This window comes from Microchirus variegatus (genome assembly GCF_963457635.1).
Source record: "Microchirus variegatus genome assembly, chromosome: 7".
Taxonomy (NCBI): Eukaryota; Metazoa; Chordata; class Actinopteri; order Pleuronectiformes; family Soleidae; genus Microchirus; species Microchirus variegatus.
In genome coordinates this window covers 23819999-23840675 of record NC_139808.1, presented here as the reverse complement: position 1 = coordinate 23840675, position 20677 = coordinate 23819999, and the positions used below count along the sequence as shown (strand labels likewise).

Here is a 20677-nt window from a genome sequence, read left to right as displayed (position 1 = left end):
AACCGGTAGAGAGGTGGCGGTGTCAGAAACGAGCGTACTTGTGACCCGGAAACAGGAAATGCGTATAACAGGATATGGTTTGTGTATTAAGCATAACCTTTTTGTTGTTGCTTTTTGCGCTTACTGTTTATTTATTTCTTCATTTATTATATATTATACAATGAAATATTTATCATTTAATGTTCAGTTATATTTGTAAATTATCTCTAAAATGTTTAATAAATTGCTATTTTATTGCTAAAGTGTTGTCATATGCTTTTATTCTGAAAGTGTCACCCGGACGTAATTGTACGGCAAGAAACGCACGTTTCCTGGAGTTTGTGTTGTTTTCCTGAAGCCAAAGTCAAACACGCTGTGACACAATGAACAACTGCAGGAGAATAGCAAGGAGTTGTGGCTGTAGCTCGGGACTGAACAGCCTCATGTCCCGCTTCAAGACGCGGACAAACGGTCACTCGTGTCCCGGAGCGGCGCTGTCTCACAGCCGGGGTCAAGCCACCGTTGCCGGGGGTAAACCCCGGCTGACAGCGGCCGACCTGGCCCAGCAAGTCCAGCAGGAAAAGACGAAGACACCGGCTACAGAGGCTCCGATGTCCAAGCAACAGAAGAGGGTGAAGGAGCTGAAAACTTTAACTCTGCAGCTGCAAAAGGTCCACCCGAACGTGCTGGCCAAACACCTGTTCAGAGGCGTGCTGTACCAGGACAAACATGTGGTGGTCATCAACAAACCGCACGGTGTCCCTGTTCAAGGTAGACCGTTATATCTTTATATATTTGACCAGACTTAATCTGTATTAATGGTGATTAAGAAAGAGTGATTTGTGGATTATAAGATTGACAAAAATACTAGTAATGTTTCTTCATCCCTGCTTTGTTGTTGTTGTTATATATCATTAGTCAGTGCTTTGACCTATGAATTGAAAATTAAAATAAGTCTTTAAAAAGGTCTATTAGGGAAGACTTGATACCACTCTTTCCTTTGTCTGATTCCTGGATCCTGATATGATATATTAATTTTATGTTTTGAACAATATGTTCAACTGTTTAACACATAGAACACCAGAAACAGCTCCCAACATGACATTATTTTTATTAATTCCCCTAAGTTTAGGGATGTTTTATTATTACATTACAAATGTATTTTTCCAATATCTAAATCACAAGTGCGTATTTGTTGTTGCTGTCGTCCTTCAGATGACTCCACGGTTACCTCCATTTCATCCGTACTTCCCGTCCTTTCCAAAATGTTGGATGGAATGAAAATCAAGTCTGAGTCTCAGCTGTTCCCTTGTCTGGGACTGGAGAAGGAGACGACAGGAGTTCTCCTGCTGGCCAGGAGCGATGAGGCAGTGGGTTACATACAGGACATGCACAGAGAAAACAACGTGCAGAGGAAATACTGGTAAAAAAAAGAAATGTGTATATATATATATATATATATATATATATACATATATATATATATATATACACACATACACACATCTCACCCAGGTATGATGTCAGAAACTCAGTCTCCTGTTTACGTCCACAGGGTCATCACAGTCGGTGTACCTGTGCCGTCTGAAGGTGTCATTGATATTCCCATCATAGAGCGACAGGTCACAGGCCCCCAGCCACACTACAAGGTGTCTCTTGTGTACTGTTTTACAGATTATAGCCACTTAGCTTAACATGCTAAAATCTATGCCTGCTTAAGTCTACAGTTTTGTTTTTAAGAATATGTTCACTGCTTTATCTGGCCATTAGACAGCCTTTTCTGTTTGTTAATGAAATCCGAAGATTTTTACATCACAGCACACAGGAGTTAGTCACTTTAGTTAAAATTTGTTATTTTGTGTTATAATTTGGATTTACCTCAACAAACAAAGTGGAGGAGCAGCTCCCATATCACAATCAGCTAAAAACATGTATATTCTTTGGTAGAGCTGAAACGAATAATCGATTACTAAATTAACCGCCAACTATTTTGATAATCGATAATTGGTTTAAAACAAGATTTCTGATTGTTTTAGCTTCTTAAATGTGATTATTTTCTTTGTTTCTTTTGCGCCACATAACAAAGAAATCATTAAAACTGAATCATTTTGGTTTGTGGACAAAACAAGACGTTCGAGAACATCGTCATGTCCAGGTTTGACAAACACTGATCAACGTTTTTTTAAAAAACAACTACATTTTCTGACATTTTATGGACCAGATTAATCGATTTATCCAGAAAATAATCGACAGATTAATTGATTTCGAAAATATGACAGCGAGTGGTTCACGCAATTCAGATTCCAGTCAGAAAAGTCTAACGGTGAGAAAGTGGTGAACACATTATTTAAGATTAAACCTTATTTTCCTTGTGCTGGCAGCCATGTTTCTGCCTTCTGTTAACGTCACTTTGACCCATTTAAATCCCTATCTAGTGAGTTTTGAGCGAAAAAAAATGTTATTATAAAATAACTATTCACAGTAAACGTGGTTTCCACAATCTCACTTCGACTTTCTAACATTTCAGATGGCGTTAAGCCCTCTGTTCAGAATGAACGACACGGGTGACGGCGTGACCAAAGTGCGAGGTCATCGCCAAGCTCATCCTGCTGTGACAAAGTACAGAGTCCTGGACAGCAGCACGGGCTGTAGCCTTGTGGAGCTTCAGCCATTAACTGGTAATGATGTCGTCCTTCTAGGAAACATCAACGTTAATCACTATTTTTTGTTTATTCTAAGAAAAATTGGTGATTTATCTCTGTTTTTTTTCTTTCATGCCCACAGGAGCGAAGCACCAAATGAGGGTTCACATGGCATTAGCGTTAGCATGTCCCATTCTAGGCGACCATAAATATTCCCACTGGAGCAAACTGGCACCTCAGGTACGTTTTTCCAGAGTTTCTATAGAGTCAGTCAGCAGTTGCACTCAAGACGTAGCATGGTATTCTGCGTGCAGAAAGTTGTCTTTTACGGAGACCCAGACATGACATGGTCAAAAAAATATTAAATTGTGGCCACAATATAGTTATAAGGTGCGCACAGAATACTATTTCGTGGCACGAAATACAAAATTGTGTGCAACACGCACACAAAATACTAATTTGTGGAGAAATACCAATTGATAATAATATCATTCCTGGACAGCTGGGTAAGCAAATGGAGCGCACGTTCTCTAGAAACACCAATAACCAATAGGGTCCAAGTCGTAGCTCCGCTGGTAAAGCAACCTGGCTCTCAATATTTTGATTAAATGCCTCTTGGTAACAACGGTTCCTTGCAATGCCAGGCTTTTCTGAATATCTGTAGATCATTCCTAGCCTAAAATAAAATTCAAATATAATCAACGTTTCCCCTTTCCATCGTGTAGCTGTAGCCCTTCTGCCTCGTGCACACATTATACCTATTTCGTGGGAACAAATTAGCATTTTGTGTGCATGTTTTTCCTATTTTGTGGGAACTAATCAATTTTCTTCCCCCATGTCATGTCTGGGGCTCCATAGTCTTTATAATTAGTGTCTAAATAACTAAAAACACTATGTTTTTGGTTGCAGAAATTACCAGAGCGCGTGTTGAAAAGGCTCGGACTGGAACAGAGCAAGAGCCGCTACGTTCCTCTTCATTTGCACGCACGGCAGCTGACGCTACCGAAAGCCAGCGAGGGAGACATCGACGTCTCCTGTCCACTCCCGAAATACTTCACACAATCACTCAAACACCTGCATTTAACTCTTCCTGATAAAAAGGACGATGAATAAAATACACATTTGCTTGTTTGAATGCGTACAAGTGGCACTTTGTTAAGAACATAACTTGTTTTTTTAGTAATAAACAAATGGAGCAAAATTGTATTACAAGTATTTTTTTTGTCAATGTAAAATCCACATTTACATGTTATTTCCCTGAAGGTACCACAAGGCTATAGGGTTGCTCAAGGTAGTACTTATTCCAAATGTCAGAGCATGAAATACTTCATAATATTTGAATGGCTTGAAATGACTCCGTCACACATGAACGTTGCATTCACTACACAAAGCAGTTTCCATCTCCACGTTCCTGTTTAATAACCTGCTATATAACTGTACACAGGTATAAGTTGTCAACGGGTGAACTTTAATCGACAGCTTTGACCTGAGAAACACGTTCCCTGTATCCGCCCGTGTGACGACAAATGACAAACTGAGGTTCACTTTGACGAGATCCACGGCCTTAAATGATGTGATTTTTTTGGGGAAAAAAATCAAACAAAAGAGGCACAAGTTAAGTTTTGAATTGAAGAAGTCATAGCAGTGGTCCCACTTGTTGTCCCTTTAGAATTTAATCATGTCATAGTGGGACCTTGAGGAAAAAAAGATGAGGAGTGACGGGAGAAATATCTTTGTATATTAAGAATGCAAACACCTTCGCTCAGTCAGCTGAGAGAGGGCAACGGCCAGAATCATCTATTATGATCCCACAACAGTGAGAAAACGAACAAACCCCTCACATTAACATCTGTGGTCAAGAGAAAGTGAGAACCTCTTTGAGTGCGATCACAATACACTCCTTAAAAACACTGATTGTTTCAGAAGTCGATCCACTTTATTTGAGATGGTCAGTGATGTTTATAGAGTCGGGACAGGTACTGCACCGTCAACAATCGGTGACTGTAGAACTAGTTCCCCCCCGTGAGTCCAATCAGTCCTTTCAGTTAAACCCGTGTTTTATGGACCAGTGCCGATGATCTCCTGGATCTCTCGGACCACGATGATGCGAGCCAGCATGAGTTCCACTTGCTGACTTGTGATGGGTTGCGACGAGTACCACATGGGGCTGTTGGGCGCGACGACGGGCTCTGGAGTCATGTAATACGCATCGTTGCGTCCTTTAATGCTTTGAGGGCTGGAACGGGAGGAAAAAGAAGTCGGATTTTGTCACATACTGTAACATACTCAAAAAAACAATACTAGGGCTGCAACTATCGAATATTTTTGTAATCGCGTATTCTACCAGTTGTTCGATTAACCGAGTAATTGCGTTATCAGATCAAATAATGCGTAATGGAAATGTCTCGAGATTGAGATGAGTGTGTTATATCTAGTCACAACATCGCTACAAAAACCGTACGCTTCAGTAAGCTACATTAAATCAGCTAACATCAATGTTATCAACACGTTAGCGTGTGCCAGCGCCATTAGCGTTAGCAACTGGATGCTTCCGGCTCAGATGCTGAATCTATGAGGACGTGCCGTTTATGTTACGGCAGCTGTCGTTTGCAGTGGTTAAACTGCACCTTGGTCCCAAACTTGGGACATTTTCTGCCTTTTATGGGCCGTTTCACGCCAGCTGAAATCCAGGTGTGCGTCTGCAAAATTGGTCCCTATGCTGAACAGGCCGCATACCGCACAAGACAGGAATTAAACGAATACTCGAGTTTTTCCCTCATTGCAGCCCTAAACAATACAGTCTAGCAGGATTACTGTTTCTCTAGAGTCACTCACCATTTGAAGAGGTAAAAGTCGTAGAGTTTAATGGGACAGCGAAGTGGGTTCTCCGGATCCTCGATCTGTTCTTCGTACAAGTCGTCAGTTCCTGAAACAGATGCCAGAGAAGCAGTCAGCATCAACAGTTCCTAAAAGGTCAAGACTTGAGTCTGACACCGACTCGAATGAGTACCTTTCTGTGTGGCACTTTGTGCTTTGAGAAGGCGAATGCAGGTTGCTTTGTCCTTGGCGTTAGTCGGGTTCTTCCTCGTGTGACGCAGAACCTTAGAGAAGGCTACTTTCATGTGCTGTTCGGGTGAAATCAGGCGGAAATATCTGCGACAAGAGACACAACAGAGATGGTATTTACATGTGAAATACACGTCTTTAAAAACAGATCTGGATCACAGTGGTGGGTTGCTCACTTAGTATTGAAGTACATAAGAGTTGTGAGCAGTGTTGCTGGTGAATGTGCACCAAGTTGTTTACACTCCCACAGCATCTCCTCCGTCACATGACTTGGAATGATGTAACCTGTGACATGAACACACAATTAGTAACTCTTTTAAACAAAAGGAACTAAATGTTGATTTGGTCTTACCTAATGGGTGAACACTGGGTTTCCAACCATCCAGGATGGCGTGTAAGGACTCACAGAAACGAGTGTAATACGGATCGGAGAAAATATCGTCCACGCGTCCATTTTCAGAAAGATACTACAGAAGGAAACATATTTCAGTGCCTTCAGATTCGTCTGAATCTGCGACAAAATGTCCATGCATCAAAGGCCGGGGGTGATACTTACCTTTTGCATACACAAGAAAACATAATACAGAACATCAGGTGCAAACTGCTCATCTTCTAATCCACGCGCTTCATGTGTCATCAGAGACAGACCCAGGTTTAGCTCAGCAACTGCGCTGGACACCAAGTCCTCCTGAAAGCGTAGCGGCTGACGACCTGGATGCGGCCACACACACCCACAGACAGTCATTATATTAGTGCTCGCCCGGTGATTTGATATCATAAGCAGGAAATGAATTGAGAAGAACTCCCATTAACAGACAATTAATCAATCTGATTCTGTTAGAGGCAGATTCTATTTGTTTAAGTAAGTATTAGTACTGGGCACGTTAAGCTCCGTTAGCTCCTTTAACGCGCCTACATTCGGACTGGAGCGATCTGTTTATTAAACGAAAAGAGCAGCGTTACAAATAACCAGTATACCTGTGTACTGCGTATGTGTGCTTCTGTTTTTAGAGTTTACCGTTACTTTAGAGATTCATTTTAACAATCGGGAGTCATGTAAACATGACGTCATGCTTCAGGCCGACTTACGTCCTATGGGTGCGAGCGTAACCTTTTCCTGCTTGCTTAGCTCGGCATTTTTCCTCTTTGCCCAAAGGCTCCAGACCTCCAGACCCTCCTCTGGCTTTAGACATACAGGAACCAGAATCTCGGTAGGTGGTTCAGCTTGAGCCTCTGTCTGTATGTGGCCCTGCATCAGAATAAAAATAAGAGTAAAAATAATGCATCAACAATAAAACACACAGCAAGGATCCGTGATGGCGATAGTTTCAAAACAGGCTGTAAAACATTGGACTCATTGAATTACAGCCACTAGAGTAAGTCATGTCTCAGTTCTGACCTGCAGATGGAGCTGCTGTTCTTGTCCCTCGACTCCTTGGCTCTGTTGCTGATTCGGGTCCCATATGTGCACCGACTGTGTAGTGTTGTACGTCCCTCCTACAGTCTGCACTGCCACAGGGATGTGAATGTTCCCGTTCATGAACTGCGCTGGAAACAGGGTCTGTACTATTTCCTCCTGTGTCCCAGCAGAGGACAACTGCACATCTGCAGACCTTGAGGAGGAACTCGGGGACGATTTGTCCTTACCATTGGTGGTGGTAACTTGCACTGTACTGTATGTATCCTGTGGGATAGCAATGTGAGTCACACCATGCTGCTGCGGAGCAGAGTACACAGGTATGGTCCAGGTTTCTCCTGTGGGACCCGTGATGGTTCCTGTGGTGCTGTACAGCTGAGCACTGTCAACAGTGAGCAAATCTGGTCGTAGGGACACGTAACTTTGCTGCTGTCCCTGAGGAATGGCTAGTACAGTAGCGACCTGCTGACCCTGTGGAATAGCATAGGAAACGGATAGAGGGACGTCCACCTTTCGCTTCTTGGCAGGTTGGAGGACGGCTGACACGGAGCCAGACCTCCTCTCTTCCTCCCTGGGAGAGTCCTGTTGCTGAGAGGGAGACATGGCTTCTATGGTCTGGATCTGGATCTGTTGACCACCTTGTAGCTGTATCTGTTGGCCACCTTGTAGCTGTATCTGTTGGCCACCTTGTAGCTGTATCTGTTGGCCACCCTGTAACTGAATATGTTGACCATCCTGCAACTGGATTTGTTGTCCCCCCTGCAATTGAATGTGTTGACCATCTTGTAGCTGAATGTGTTGTCCGCCCTGCAGTTGAATCTGTTGGCCATCTGGTAACTGAATATGTTGACCATCGTGTAGTTGAATATGCTGGCCAGCCTGGAGTTGAATTTGTTGGCCCCCTGGCAGCTGAATGTGCTGCGTTCCTTGCAACTGGATTTGTTGTCCTCCAGCTACAGCTGCAACCAACTGAGCCTGAATCTGTAGATTAGATTAAGTGTTATAGAAAAGGAATGGCAGAAATTCACAATGTGAGTGCATAATATCAATAAAGTACCTGCTGCTGCTGCTCCTCTGTGAGCTCTCCTTGCTGCACAAGCTGGGCTGTGGAGATTCCCTGCAGGTCCTGCTGAGACTGGGAGGCCACATGAAGAACCTGGCCAACTGTTTGACTCTGCTGTTCCTGGATCTGAACCTGGAGTGGTGTCACGAAAAGGTAAGAGATGCATCAGACAGATACTTTACTTTTTACACAAAGCAAGTAAATGGATTTCAGTGTATGTCACTTTTTAAGTATTTCAAATGATATAATGTGAAGCTGTTCTGATACAAAAACAACCAATAGTGAATAGAAGTTTGTATTATAGTAATATTTAAATGATAGACAAGTGCAGCAGGAAAAGAGCAGACACAGGCAGATAAATGAAAAGAATGAGTTAGTTTGTGATGAACATTGTGCAATGGAAACTACACTTTCAAGGGATTAATAATTAATGGCAGAATCAACATACTTTGGTTTTGAATTGGAATCATTAAATCCTCTCTCATCTTGACTCAATCGCTGACAGATCAAAGCTATGCAAGTCCAACTGCAGTTAATTTAGCTGCAACTAATGGAATACCACACAGACCCATTCTTTTTCCTCTGTGACAGTGAGCAGGGATTGTGTTTCTAGGCCACTCCAGTCAACTTCATCAGTCTTGTTAAGTTTCTGAGACACTGAAATTGGGTGTAAAACTAACCTGCACTTGCAGTTGTTGCTCAGACCCATGGTGCAGTTGGGGTGAAATCTCTGCAGAGGTCACCTGTACCTATTGTGAAAAATGCACATGTGTGTAAAGGCACTCTTGTGTGGAGAACCAAAACATCTCAAACATGGCTTCTTACAGGGTAAGAGAACAACCAGGTTTGACCTTGAAGGTTTGTCGGAGTACGAAATAGCGGGAAATCATCAGACTAAACATTTGTATACACTTGGCAAGGGGCATCGCCCATTCCTGACCGAGTGAATACAGGTGGGTGGATCTTTAAGGGGGTTGTGTGGAAGTGTGAGAAGCCTCCAAATGTATACAAATAGAGGCAATAAACACCATATATGCATGCATTAACAGCCCTGTGTGCAGCAGTCAGTTTTACATGTTTTAGCAGGAAAAGCACAGCTGTTAGTGTTCTCGTGAATGATTGTTCATTTCAATTCAGGACACGGACTGAGAAATCAGCCATTATGAATTTATTTATCTGTCATTTTGCCCATACCTGTGAAAAGTAGCTAATGTACAAAGAGCCATTTACAATCATAATTAGATTTGTGCATATATATTTTTTAATTTAAGGAAATGTTTGGTTGTAACTTTATTCATTTAAACCAGGAGAAAAAAACTGGGGTCAACTTTAAAACCTCAAAACGTTTCCCTATGGAGTAGTGTTCAACGTGTGTTTGAGTGTACGTGTAGCAGATTGCATCAGACTGGAAAAAAAACCTGCATTATTCAAATATATCCACTTACCGGGCATGCTAGCTCTAGGAGCGATCCTGCCACCTCTGTACTGTCCGTGTAGACACAGTTGGTTCCCTGCTGCTGGTAAACCATGGCAGTGGTGGTGGCTGCTCCTTCCTGCTGGGTGAACTCCTGCAGCACCTCGGGGCCTTTGGCAAGACACTCCAAAAACTCCTTCATCCTGTGCTGCGGTACAGTGCGGGCCTTCTGCCGCACATACTCGTCGAATGGGACCACCCCACTCTCCTGCTCATTCATCGTCACTTTAAACTAGAAGGAAGGAGGCGAATAAGTATTTTTAAAAACTAATCAAGTCCCCAAACAACTGACTTGTATAATGCAATGCACAGGAATCTATAATGAGGATGGGCCACTGGTGGTCTCTTGTTTTTTAACACAACATACTAAGCTAAAGCCTAAAGAATATGATTTCGATTTTTTTTTCTTCTTTAAATGGACAACGTGTGAATAATATAAAATGTCAGTGCATTGTGACTTCTAACATAAACATACATTATATATAATCATATATATATATATATATATATATTGTAATACATTTGTTTGCATACATTTTAAACACTATCCAGACTTCATGACTACAAACACTGCTCATTCCATTCACGGCACAGCTATTGGTTAGCAAGCTAGCTTCACACTCATTAGCAACGCGTCGTTTTGTCACGAGCGCTTGTGGACCGAAAAACTGCATTTAAAACAGTAAAACAAATCACATGCTCCGTCTAATGGGTGTATTAAACTGTTCATATATATATTGGGAACGTGTAGGCAACATTCGCAGCGCCAGGCCATTCGTTGCAGTAACATGAGGCTAACTGACTAGCTAATGGTTGTGCTAATGCTAGCTAGCTCGACGGCTCTCCGGATCCTGTCATGCTACCTTAAATAAAACGAAATCCTCTCCTTTCCGCCAAGGCACGGTGTTTAAAACCAAAATGCTGATAAACGGCTAACAGCTACCAGCAGCACGCCATGCACTTCGCTACATAGCGCATGTAGCAGCGGCGTTAAAGTCCCGCAAAAAAACAAGGCTGTGATTAGATTTAAAAAAAAAATGTAAGCAGGAGCGGCAGACGAGGTCTCTGACGTCTGCTTGTTTCAGGGAGAGAGATCCAGGCTGCAGACCAGTCCGTGCGAAGAAAACAAGTTCCACAAGCTCCGGCAAAAAACACACAAAAAAAGCAGAAAGAACGATTTATCCAACACAGTCTCGAGTGGTAGAAATACACCGTGCATCAAACAGGCGCGCACACACGGGCAGAAGCGGGCCCACGGTGTTTATAGTCGGGTATAAAATGACGGAAGTACAGGCCTCCTCGTCGACAACAACAAGGCGACTCCTCTTCTTCAGGATGCTGGGCTGCTGCTGCCGCGCTCTGTGTCCCATTATTCCTCTGCAGGAGCAGGAGCTGCACTCATGTGTGAGGCTCTCTGTTTATGTACAAAATAACAATAATCAACTCATTCCACTCATAATATGTAAATAATATGCATTTAAACTATTATACGAAACGAACCAGATGATCCACATGTGCACTCCTGTCATTGTTCTTATACTAGGTTAAAGTTAAATCTAGATAGATAGATATATAAGGCTAAATAATACACAATAGATCAAATCTGCAGATTTGTGATTATGTTGTGCACGTTTTATTTATTTCATACGTTTTCCTTATTACTATTATAATAATACTACTTTTTTTATGCATACGTACACGAACCATCATTGTGCATGCACTTATACTCATCCAGCATTTCAAATAATAAGAATAAACTCAATTGTATGCATTTTGTAAGGTTACCAAGTACTTTACTGTGTCCCAACAGTAAAATAAAAATAATGCAATAAAACAAAGATAAACAGAATCTGAGTTGAAACGCTTTCTAAACATTTGAATGTATGTACCTTTAACAAAGTCGAACTTCACCAGTCTGCCTTAAAGAGCCAGGCATGTGCCAGTGAGGGCCTCCCCCTGTTCGCTCCACAACAAACTGCCTCTCCACCGTCTTAAGGTGGACCAGGACAGATGCACTGTGCGCCTCAGCTGTGGCCTTTACAAACTGGAGAGGGAAGAGTTAATTCCCACACTCGCTGCACAGTGTCTGAAAATTCTGCTCTCTGGTGGAGGTTGTGGTGGTATACAATATTATGTATGTGAATATTGATTTTTATTTCATTAAAACAATAACAGTTACTCTCCAATAACTGAGAGTTCATACTGTAAAAAAAAATATGTAGTCCTTTTCAGAAACACCACACAACAGCTGTAAAAAGTAGTAGGTGCAAATACATGGACTATAATTAAGCAATTGTATTTACCTTTTAAATCTCCATATGTAAAGACAAGCACCACACAGATATTAATGCATGCATTTTAATTTTAAGTGACAACAGTAACAGGTCTTGCCCTTTGTCTACACAGGTGACATCATGTTGGGAGGCTGCCAGGTAACCCGTCAGTGCAGTAATAGGAATAAGACACCAGCCTTGAAGACTGTAAGGTGCCATTTTCTACATTGGAAATCAGTGCAGCGAGACTGCAGCGAGAAATGGAACAGAGCCTGTGATGCATTAAGAGGAACAGGGCACAAGAAATTGCAGGTACACCTGAGTTAGCTGGCTTTACTGGGGAAAGGGGGGGGGGGGTTACTGCAGAGTTTGTTCTGACACCAGAAATAGGCTCATAAATAAAGCGTTGTGTTTTTTTGTTTTTTTTCAATGTTTCTGCATTGTTCTGCATTTAAAACACATTTTTATTCTTCTGCGTTCAACTCAGCATGAGACTCTGCTCTTGTTTTAGTGTTTTATTGTTTAAACATTTTTATTGTTTTATAGTTTTATTGTTTTTTATTATTTAAACATTGTTACTGTTTTATAGTTTTATTGTTTTTATTTTGTCTCCTATGTTTTATGTGCCATGTTTTATTTATTGTACTGTTAAGCACTTTGTACCAGCTATAGCTGCCTAAAGCGCTCTATAAATAAAGTTGAGTTGAGAGAGAGTTGAGTTGTGTTTGTTCATTGATTGTATTCACACAATCAATACAATAATATCATTTCTGAAAAGGAAGTGAGCACTGAAGGTGTTTTTTAACCTCGTGGTTTACATTTTGAGCATTGTTAAGAAGGAAAAATGTCAATTTATTTTTGTTTTAAATCTGCATAAAAGGTTGCATTTGGAAATGATGGTAGAATTAATATTATTACACAGTATACTTGGATTTTATATTTTATTTTATTATTTGTAATTTTTGAAATTATCATATGAGGTATGTTTGATCTTTGTGACTGAATGAAACCAAAATTGATTATCTGCCTTTAACGTCCCTAAACTTTTAAGGAAGTAATGTAAAACAGTATATTGTTACAATATATATATATATCATCCTGTAGATGCATGCAGGGCAAAGGTCATATTTTGAAGTGAAATAGTGAAACGGCAATTCTGAATAGCTCTTTTAATTCAAATTGTGACACTCAATATCTAATGTGGAACTACAAATAACCTTATCCCTTTTTTGTGTTATTATACAGATATTGGGTTTTAGATTTGGGAACTATTTTCTCTTTGATATGATACTGATGATATTGGAAGTCTTATTAATCGAAACCTCACAATCACCTGAAGCGCAGGCTCAAACAACAATGCCACCAAATGCTTGGTCAATCGAGTGATCTTCTTACTTTAAAGGTGCCATATGTAAGAATGTGGCCAAAAACGGTTACTACATTCAAATTCAAAATACCGAGGTCTTTTAGGTTTCGTTTTCTGACGTAACTGTGGTTGCTCGGCAGCTGAGACTCTACTGACTGCAATGATTGGTAGACGGCGGTAGGTGGCGCCACATGCCAAAACATGATTTCGAAACATAAACATGATTTGCAGTCTGCAAAATATTTTTTTATAATGCAATTATTTTGTCTGTACTGTTGTTGTTGGTGAGTTCAGTTTGTTATATGAACATTATTCGTGAGTCTCTGTGACATATTGTGTCACAGATGCATAATGCACCTTTAATAAAGACAGTAGAACCTCACAGAAAACCAGCAAAGAGACACTCACTCTAAAGAAGCATGCATCAGCTGGCTATGGAATCCCAAAAAGTGTCATCGTCACCAAAGAGCTGACAAAGCAACTCCAGTGTTCACAACACCATCATCATCTCAGAGGAGGCTTTCTTCTTGAGAGGCAGCCACATGACAGCTGAAGGCTCACAACACTGTATATCTAAAGGAAATAACAACTCTCCACATGGTGAGGGGTCATGTGCTTGTTGAACATTAAAGCATGTCAACATCTTCTCCCTCTTCTTTAAACATACTGAATATGCCATACTGAAAATATACTGAATTTAGCATCAAATTAATATAACACCAATAATGGAGACACATCTTATTTAGACTGTGGGCGGATGTCATAGAATTGAACAGAATGCTCTCATCAGTGATGCATCCTCATGACTGGCCCTAAGATGATGTCACAGAAATATACAGTCACCATATATATATATATATAGATGTAAAATGCTGAAGATAATCATGTACAAAAAAGAGCAATAGTTGAATGGTTTTACATGGAAATACTGTAATAAAAGCCCAAATGTGACTGGATATTGTGAGCAGTGCAGTGACAGTTGTATGATGTCGGTTTTATGAACGTTCTGCAGGACAAACCAGTTTTCCCAGACTAGAACATCACAATTCCAATCATCTGAGTCACAATTCTCTCCTCAGTCTCTTCGCATTTCCTTACTGGTTAAAAGTTCAGCGAGCATTTTTTATTGGATACAGAAAGAGTGTGATTAGATGAATTCATTTACGTAAATAAAGCACTATTTGTAGACATTTTTATTGTTGTTTACATATTATTTAAAATGACCATTTAGCCCCGATTTACTATAAATTCAACCTTTAAGGCATCATTTAAATGGTACTTTAAGGATATTCACTACTGATATCTGCAATGTCATTCTTACCAGTCAAAACTACAGTCACGGATATCTGCAATTCACTTTTTATTAGTCAGAATGACGTCACCTTTGGATGGGGTTTGTCATTATACTGTAGCTCTATAATTCCAATTTCAGATTATCTATAATGTCGTTATGACTCGTCACAATTCAAGTTCACGATATCTTTAATCATCCTCAATTGAAGATATCTACTTAATTGCCCTGTTTTCAGATGTCTTGAATTAAGTAGACATATATAGATAACTCTATAGCTCAGATAGCTCTCATACACATGAATGAAAAAAGTGACATTATTATGACGAGCATAAACTGAATTATGGATGTCTGTGATGTCATTTTGACTAGTAAAACTGAAATAAGTTTATCTGTGACATCATATTGACTAAAAACTGACTTCTGGGTGTCTGTGACGTCATTTTGACTATTAAAAACTGCATTTTAGATATCTGTGACATTATTTTGAATAATAAAACTGAATTACGTAGATCTGTGACATCATATAGACTACTAAAAACTGAATTTTGTATATCTGTGACCTGATTTTGACTCGTAAAAACTGAATTATGTATGTCTGTGACATCATATTGACTAGTAAAAACTGAATTTTGAATATATGTGACGTCATTTTGTCTGGTAAAAACTGAATTATGGATATCTGTGATGTGATTTTGATGAGTAAAAACTGAATTATGTATATCTGTGACATCATATAGACTAGTAAAAACTGAATTGTGGCTATATATGACATCATTTTGACTATTAAAAACAGAATTTCGGATTATCTGTGACGTCATTTTGACTATTAAAAACGGAATTTTGGATATCTTTGATGTCATCTTGACTAGTAAAACTGAATTTTGTATATCTGTGACGTGATTTTGACTAGTAAAAACTGAATTATGGATATCTGCAATGTCATCTTGACTAGTAAAACTGAATTTTGTATATCTGTGACGTGATTTTGACTAGTAAAAACTGAATTGTGGATATCTGTGACGGGAGGAACGGAATTGCAGTTATCTGACTCGTTAAAAAATGACGTCACACATATGTGTAATGGTAATTCCAGATGTCAAAACGTTGAGTTTATCTGTGACGTTGAGTCAAGTTAATCAAACTCACCTATGTATAAACTTATCGCACATGTTCACAAACACAGCCAAAGTCACTGGCTCTTGAATCACCATCATCATCATCATCGTCGTCTTCCTGATGACGTTGCACTGTGTGAGCTGTCTGCCGCTCAGCTGTTCTGACGTCGACGCGCCGTGTGACGTCACCGTGGGAGTGTTCCACCGTCGGGAGAAATGAACGGTCATCAACACAATCCTCTCAGCGTTCATGTAAGTTCACTCCAGCACGATACTTTGATTTTATTTTTCCGCGTAGCGCTCAATGAATGAAAGGTCCTGCCGTGGCGTTCGCTGCGGCCGCTCACGAACGCGGCTTGTGTTTTTGTCGCTGCCGCCTGGCGCTGCGCCCTGGTTTCGCCTGTAGCTAACCATGGCTGATGTTGTTTTTTTATTAGCTTGGGAGCCTAGCCAGCTCGCTTTAACTGACAGGCTGAGTGGATGAGTGGCGAGAGAGCGCCTGTTTTGGACCCCGGGGTAGCTGAGAATGGGCGACGTTCAGTGTATTTTTACACGTGAGTGGTGGCTTTTTTTAATCACAATATTACTCGTGTACGTTAAACGTAAAGGTTGTTCTCTGTGGAGACAACACCCATGTGCGCGGTGACCAGCGCAGACCAGGATGTGCTCGACTGCACTCGCATTGTTTTAATCTCGAAGAACAATTTAGACTTTTCGTCGTCAATAATCACTGAATGTTGTGACTTAAAAAAAGAAGAAAACCGTAGTTAATGCAAACATACTGTGGAGGAACTGTAGTACAACACCGATGTGATTGAAGCCTAACATGAGCCTGTGAGGTCAGGATGTTCCTACATCCACTGTATACAATGGCGATATGCTCATGTATGAAATCGATAATAATAAAAAAGGGTTAACGCCTATAGCAACGACTAATGTGTTCAAATTCGCTATTGATTAGCCTAGCAGCACAACCGATTTGTACATCATTGCCTGTCATTTATCATCAATATATTCTTCATTTGAAAAGCGTGTTTTATGCCGCAAAACGAGAAGAAAACTGATAAAAAATTAACATAAATTGCCCTTATGGTCTGCTAGCTTGGCATCGTCAACTCCTCGGTATAGCTAACTTAATGTGGGGGGCGGTTAAACCAAACGACACACTTTAAATCAGAATATTGAGTGGTGTCGATGCAGCTCAGGATTGTGGCAGGATTTTACCAATAATCTTGTGGATATTTGTAAAAAAAAAAAAGAAAACTGCTAACAAGGTGTACGACTATTGCCCCGCGCAGCAATACCGGCGTGCACCGCAGAGTAAATTAAACACCCCCCGGTGCACCGCCTTAGCTTACATTGCTAGCTGGATGGAGGAGCATTGAAGCCATCAAAACGAATGCACCGATAAATCCTGCCTCTATTTAAATCGGCGCTTCACAACAGTCCGCTGTAAAATGATAAACTTAATTGACGTTTTCAACAAATGTGTCTTAGTTCTGTGTGAATCAAAGTCCGGGCCTGCCCTGTGACCGTTGGCTGGCTGGGTAGCTAGCTGCTCATGTCATCCTCTGCTTATCCCTAGCTAACGTTAAGCCTTCGGGCTCAGAATATTTAGTTACATATTACGCATATTATTGTACATTTTAAGCGTGAATACAGTCCCAGGACACATGCTGACATTAAATTCACATGTTGGCTTCCTCGAGCAATTTAATTTACTAACCTAACTATCTTTTAATATATGTTTACAGTCTCTCTAAACGCAGCTTAGCCCCAAAATTAAAACGAAAAAAACTTCTGAGGTCCACGCTTACACCATGCAACACGACATTTAAGTGAACCAGACGACCAACCCTTATTATTACCAAGGAATAAACATCTTCACTGAGTACCAATTTTTCTTTTTTCTTTTAGTGTATGTCTAACTAAAAGGAGGCTTTATTGTTGGTAACAACAGTAGATGTTATTGCTTTAAAATGATGGTGGCTGTGATGTAATTGGAATGCCATTATGGCCGTCACAGAGATGTTTGTAATAAAATACATCTCCTGCACTTTTCTTGTCGTCTTCACCGTTTTGTTAATAATGGCATCATTTTCCTTTTTATCTCAGCGGTGGCTCTGTAAGACAGGCGACGCTCTATGTCCTGTAGATGTAATCTCCAGGGGGCTATTGGGCACCATTAATTAACATTAGACATTTAATTAAGCTAACAGACCCTGGGGGCCTGAGCTGTGCATAATGACAGTGTTGTAATCTTTCCATTTTATGAAGGAGTAGCTTTCTATACGCTTCTTTTTAATGACCTTATTTGTTCCCTTTTAAAGGAATTATCTCTTTGTCAGTCGGCTTTATTACACATGGATAATATGGCTGTTTAAGTTATGATGTGTTAATACTTGATATCGAACCCTGGCTCAAATAGGGGACATTGATATGGTTCTTCTGAAGAACATGGGAACAATAAAGCATTATACCCACATATGTTTCTCACCGTCTTTGTCTGCTTTTTTTTCATTACAGCATGTGATTTTTCTAAATGGGAAAAGCTGACTTCAGTTGGTCCACTGTCTCACCTGAATTACCCAGAGAGAGTGGCACAGAAAATTCACTTGGAACTTTTCCTGCGTGAATAGACTCACACTTCATCTGCTGATGACTGCATATATAGGTATGTTTCTCTAAAGATAGATTCCTGCTGAGTTGTTGTTCTGTATGTATTATTGTATGGCCGCTACTGGGGAATAATCCATTTTCCTCCGTTTTTTACTTTGCAACATTTTAGGTATGTGTATGAAATGATAACAGACTTCCAGTCAAATGCTGTAACAATGTTTCTTTAACACAAGTGAAAGCTTGAATGCTGCAAGAGATGCACTAGACTCTGTAGAAGGCGTGACCTTGAAAAACACGGCATGTGTGGGGAGCGAGAGGCGAATGTTAGCTGACCCACTTCACAGAGAACAGTTTGCCCTCAGCCTGAAGGAGTTGAGGGAGTCTATTCTTTTCTTCATTGTAGTTAAAGGATGTTGCTTGCTGTCTCTGGAACTGTGCCTCCTATGTCTCTGTTTCTATGAAAGGCACCAAATGTAGCAATGCAATAACACCACACAAAATCAACTTTTTAATAATTGAAATCCTTATTTGGGACTTATTTGGGGGCGATGTTGACTACCGCACTAATTGGGATGCCACAATGCGCTAAATTCCTGGAATTGTTGTCTCGCGGAGCTCTGCTTTGTCCGTAAAACATGCGAGTGCTGGTGAGAGCAATAGTAACTGAAAACCCGAAGTCCCTGAAGTCCGCAAAAGTTCTATTCTTGGCTCCACACTGCAGCACAGAGTCCTACACAGACTTCCAGCCTCAGAGGATTTACGTTTCCAGTTGATACATGTTATATATGACGGCAAAAACGATAAATGCTAAATGCTAACTGCTGTTAGCTCCCAGTAGCCTCTGTGGCTGATGTCATTTCCTGTCCCTTAAGTTTCGTTTTACTTTTTTATTTAAGGTGGCCCTTTAAGGTGGACCTAAAGAGATGCTACTAAACTGAGCGTTCTGAACAGGGCTGTTTTGGCAGGGTGATTGAACTGCTATGGTGCTTCATCCTTAAGGTATTTTGACCAAAGCATGTCACAAAGACATGTTCATTAGGACACCAGGGAACTAGGTTAGCTTGGAGAAATAGGGTATAATATGCCCCCTTTAATGTCAGGTGAATTAAGCGATCTTATCCATATGACAGATGTGAAACAGAGGAGTTTCTTTCATGTTTCTGACAATCTTCTGACTCCACAGAGCAGGCCTGCAGGCCCACCACCTACTGTACCCTTCAATAAAGTGCCGTCTTATCCGACACTGTAGATATAACAGCAGGAGCAGCGCTGAGTTACTGTGTAGCACTAATGGAGCAGTACATTGTGTTTGTGTAAGGAAATTGTGCTGGCGGCTTGTTAAGTGATACTTCAGAGATTTTGCTGACTCACGGAATAAAGTTTCTGTTTATCGGTGCAAAAAAAATCACGTGTAAAGTCGTCGGATCCGTCACTTAATGCTTTGGATGTTTTTTTCACAGTTCAGCGAAACTTGCAACACATCAAGTCTTGTGAAATACAAAAATGTGGAACACTGACGGCTTTATCGCTGTTCATTCATTCACTCACTATCTACTGCTTATCCTTTGAGGATTAACACCGGTGCTTGGCCTGGTTTAACAATTGTGTAAATGTGAAAACAGCGCAAGAAAACGAGCACAGTCAGTGTTTTAGTTTTGATTTAAACGTGAGTGAAGCATGCAGAGAAATAGCTAGTGTGACTTTCTGCTTCAATGCTGCCTTCAAACCTTTTGTGTGGACATTGTATTTTTATGTTCACTATGCAACTGGGTACAAAACAATTAATATTCACCAAAAAAAACACTTAATACTGTAATGAATTGCTATAATAGTTTATTTTTTAGATGTTTACAATGTGTTTAGAGCTGATGGCATGTACTGTATATGCTGTAATGTACAGTACTACACAAGCGTTGATTTACTGCTCCCTCTTAAGCTTTTAAACAAAGGTCAATAAAGTCTTGGTCAGCATCTTGGCTACTTCTAAAGTCTCTCAGCTGATGTCTGGTACATATCCCTTGTTACCTGTTATTACTCAGCTGATTTAATGTCCCCCGTTGTTGCTTCACGGGTCCTATTTTTAACCTCTTATTTTGTGTGCGGAGTGTATTATTTATATATTTTTATGTTTCCGCTTCATTTAGCAAACCCTGTGTTGTGAGTCAGAAGAGGACAGGCAGGGCCGATGGTAAGAAACCTTCCCCCCATTTTCACATTCCCTCTTGTTTTCTTCTTCTTTACAGACTTGTAACATGTAGGTAAACCAAAAAGTGTTTTATGTAAGATATCGTATATATAAGAGCTCTATATAAGTCTCTATGTCCTCGTAATAAAATGGAGTGGAGCGCTCTGGATCATCAAACACCTTT

The 20677-nt window shown here is 40.5% G+C and overlaps 2 protein-coding genes across 5 annotated transcripts; one reads left to right on the top strand and one right to left on the bottom strand.

The window, feature by feature from the left end:
* Positions 1 to 317: 317 nt before the first annotated feature.
* On the top strand, positions 318 to 3816 carry rpusd4 (RNA pseudouridine synthase D4). Its single transcript, XM_083892249.1, has 6 exons — positions 318 to 750; positions 1195 to 1402; positions 1535 to 1628; positions 2507 to 2657; positions 2764 to 2861; positions 3531 to 3816. The coding sequence occupies exons 1-6, from the start codon at positions 363 to 365 to the stop codon at positions 3732 to 3734; spliced, it is 1143 nt and encodes a 380-aa protein (XP_083748375.1). The 5' UTR covers positions 318 to 362; the 3' UTR covers positions 3735 to 3816.
* A 297-nt stretch (positions 3817 to 4113) lies between these two features.
* On the bottom strand, positions 4114 to 10943 carry LOC310930076 (transcriptional regulator QRICH1-like). Of its 4 annotated transcripts, none has more exons than XM_083892972.1 (12): positions 10876 to 10943; positions 9613 to 9873; positions 8848 to 8916; positions 8162 to 8299; positions 7087 to 8085; positions 6777 to 6936; positions 6244 to 6398; positions 6040 to 6154; positions 5864 to 5972; positions 5632 to 5774; positions 5457 to 5547; positions 4114 to 4857 (listed from the first exon to the last, which is right to left on the bottom strand). In XM_083892972.1, the coding sequence occupies exons 2-12, from the start codon at positions 9859 to 9861 to the stop codon at positions 4680 to 4682; spliced, it is 2406 nt and encodes an 801-aa protein (XP_083749098.1). In that variant the 5' UTR covers positions 9862 to 9873; positions 10876 to 10943; the 3' UTR covers positions 4114 to 4679. The 4 variants fall into 4 exon arrangements, with proteins under 4 accessions (XP_083749098.1, XP_083749096.1, XP_083749097.1 ...); XM_083892970.1 differs by having other exon boundaries at positions 10712 to 10937; XM_083892971.1 differs by lacking the exon at positions 10876 to 10943 and adding an exon at positions 10505 to 10725.
* Positions 10944 to 20677: the final 9734 nt, after the last annotated feature.

Coding starts and splice junctions, on each gene's coding strand:
- rpusd4 (XM_083892249.1), top strand. CDS start 363: ATGAACAACTGCAGGAGAATAGCAAGGAGTTGTGGCTGTAGCTCGGGA. Junction 1,629..2,506: donor GCCCCCAGCCACACTACAAG/GTGTCTCTTGTG, acceptor CTAACATTTCAG/ATGGCGTTAAGCCCTCTGTT. Junction 2,862..3,530: donor GGAGCAAACTGGCACCTCAG/GTACGTTTTTCC, acceptor TTTTGGTTGCAG/AAATTACCAGAGCGCGTGTT.
- LOC310930076 (XM_083892972.1), bottom strand. CDS start 9,861: ATGAATGAGCAGGAGAGTGGGGTGGTCCCATTCGACGAGTATGTGCGG. Junction 8,917..9,612: donor TCCTAGAGCTAGCATGCCCG/GTAAGTGGATAT, acceptor TTTTCACAATAG/GTACAGGTGACCTCTGCAGA. Junction 8,086..8,161: donor CAGAGGAGCAGCAGCAGCAG/GTACTTTATTGA, acceptor TCTAATCTACAG/ATTCAGGCTCAGTTGGTTGC.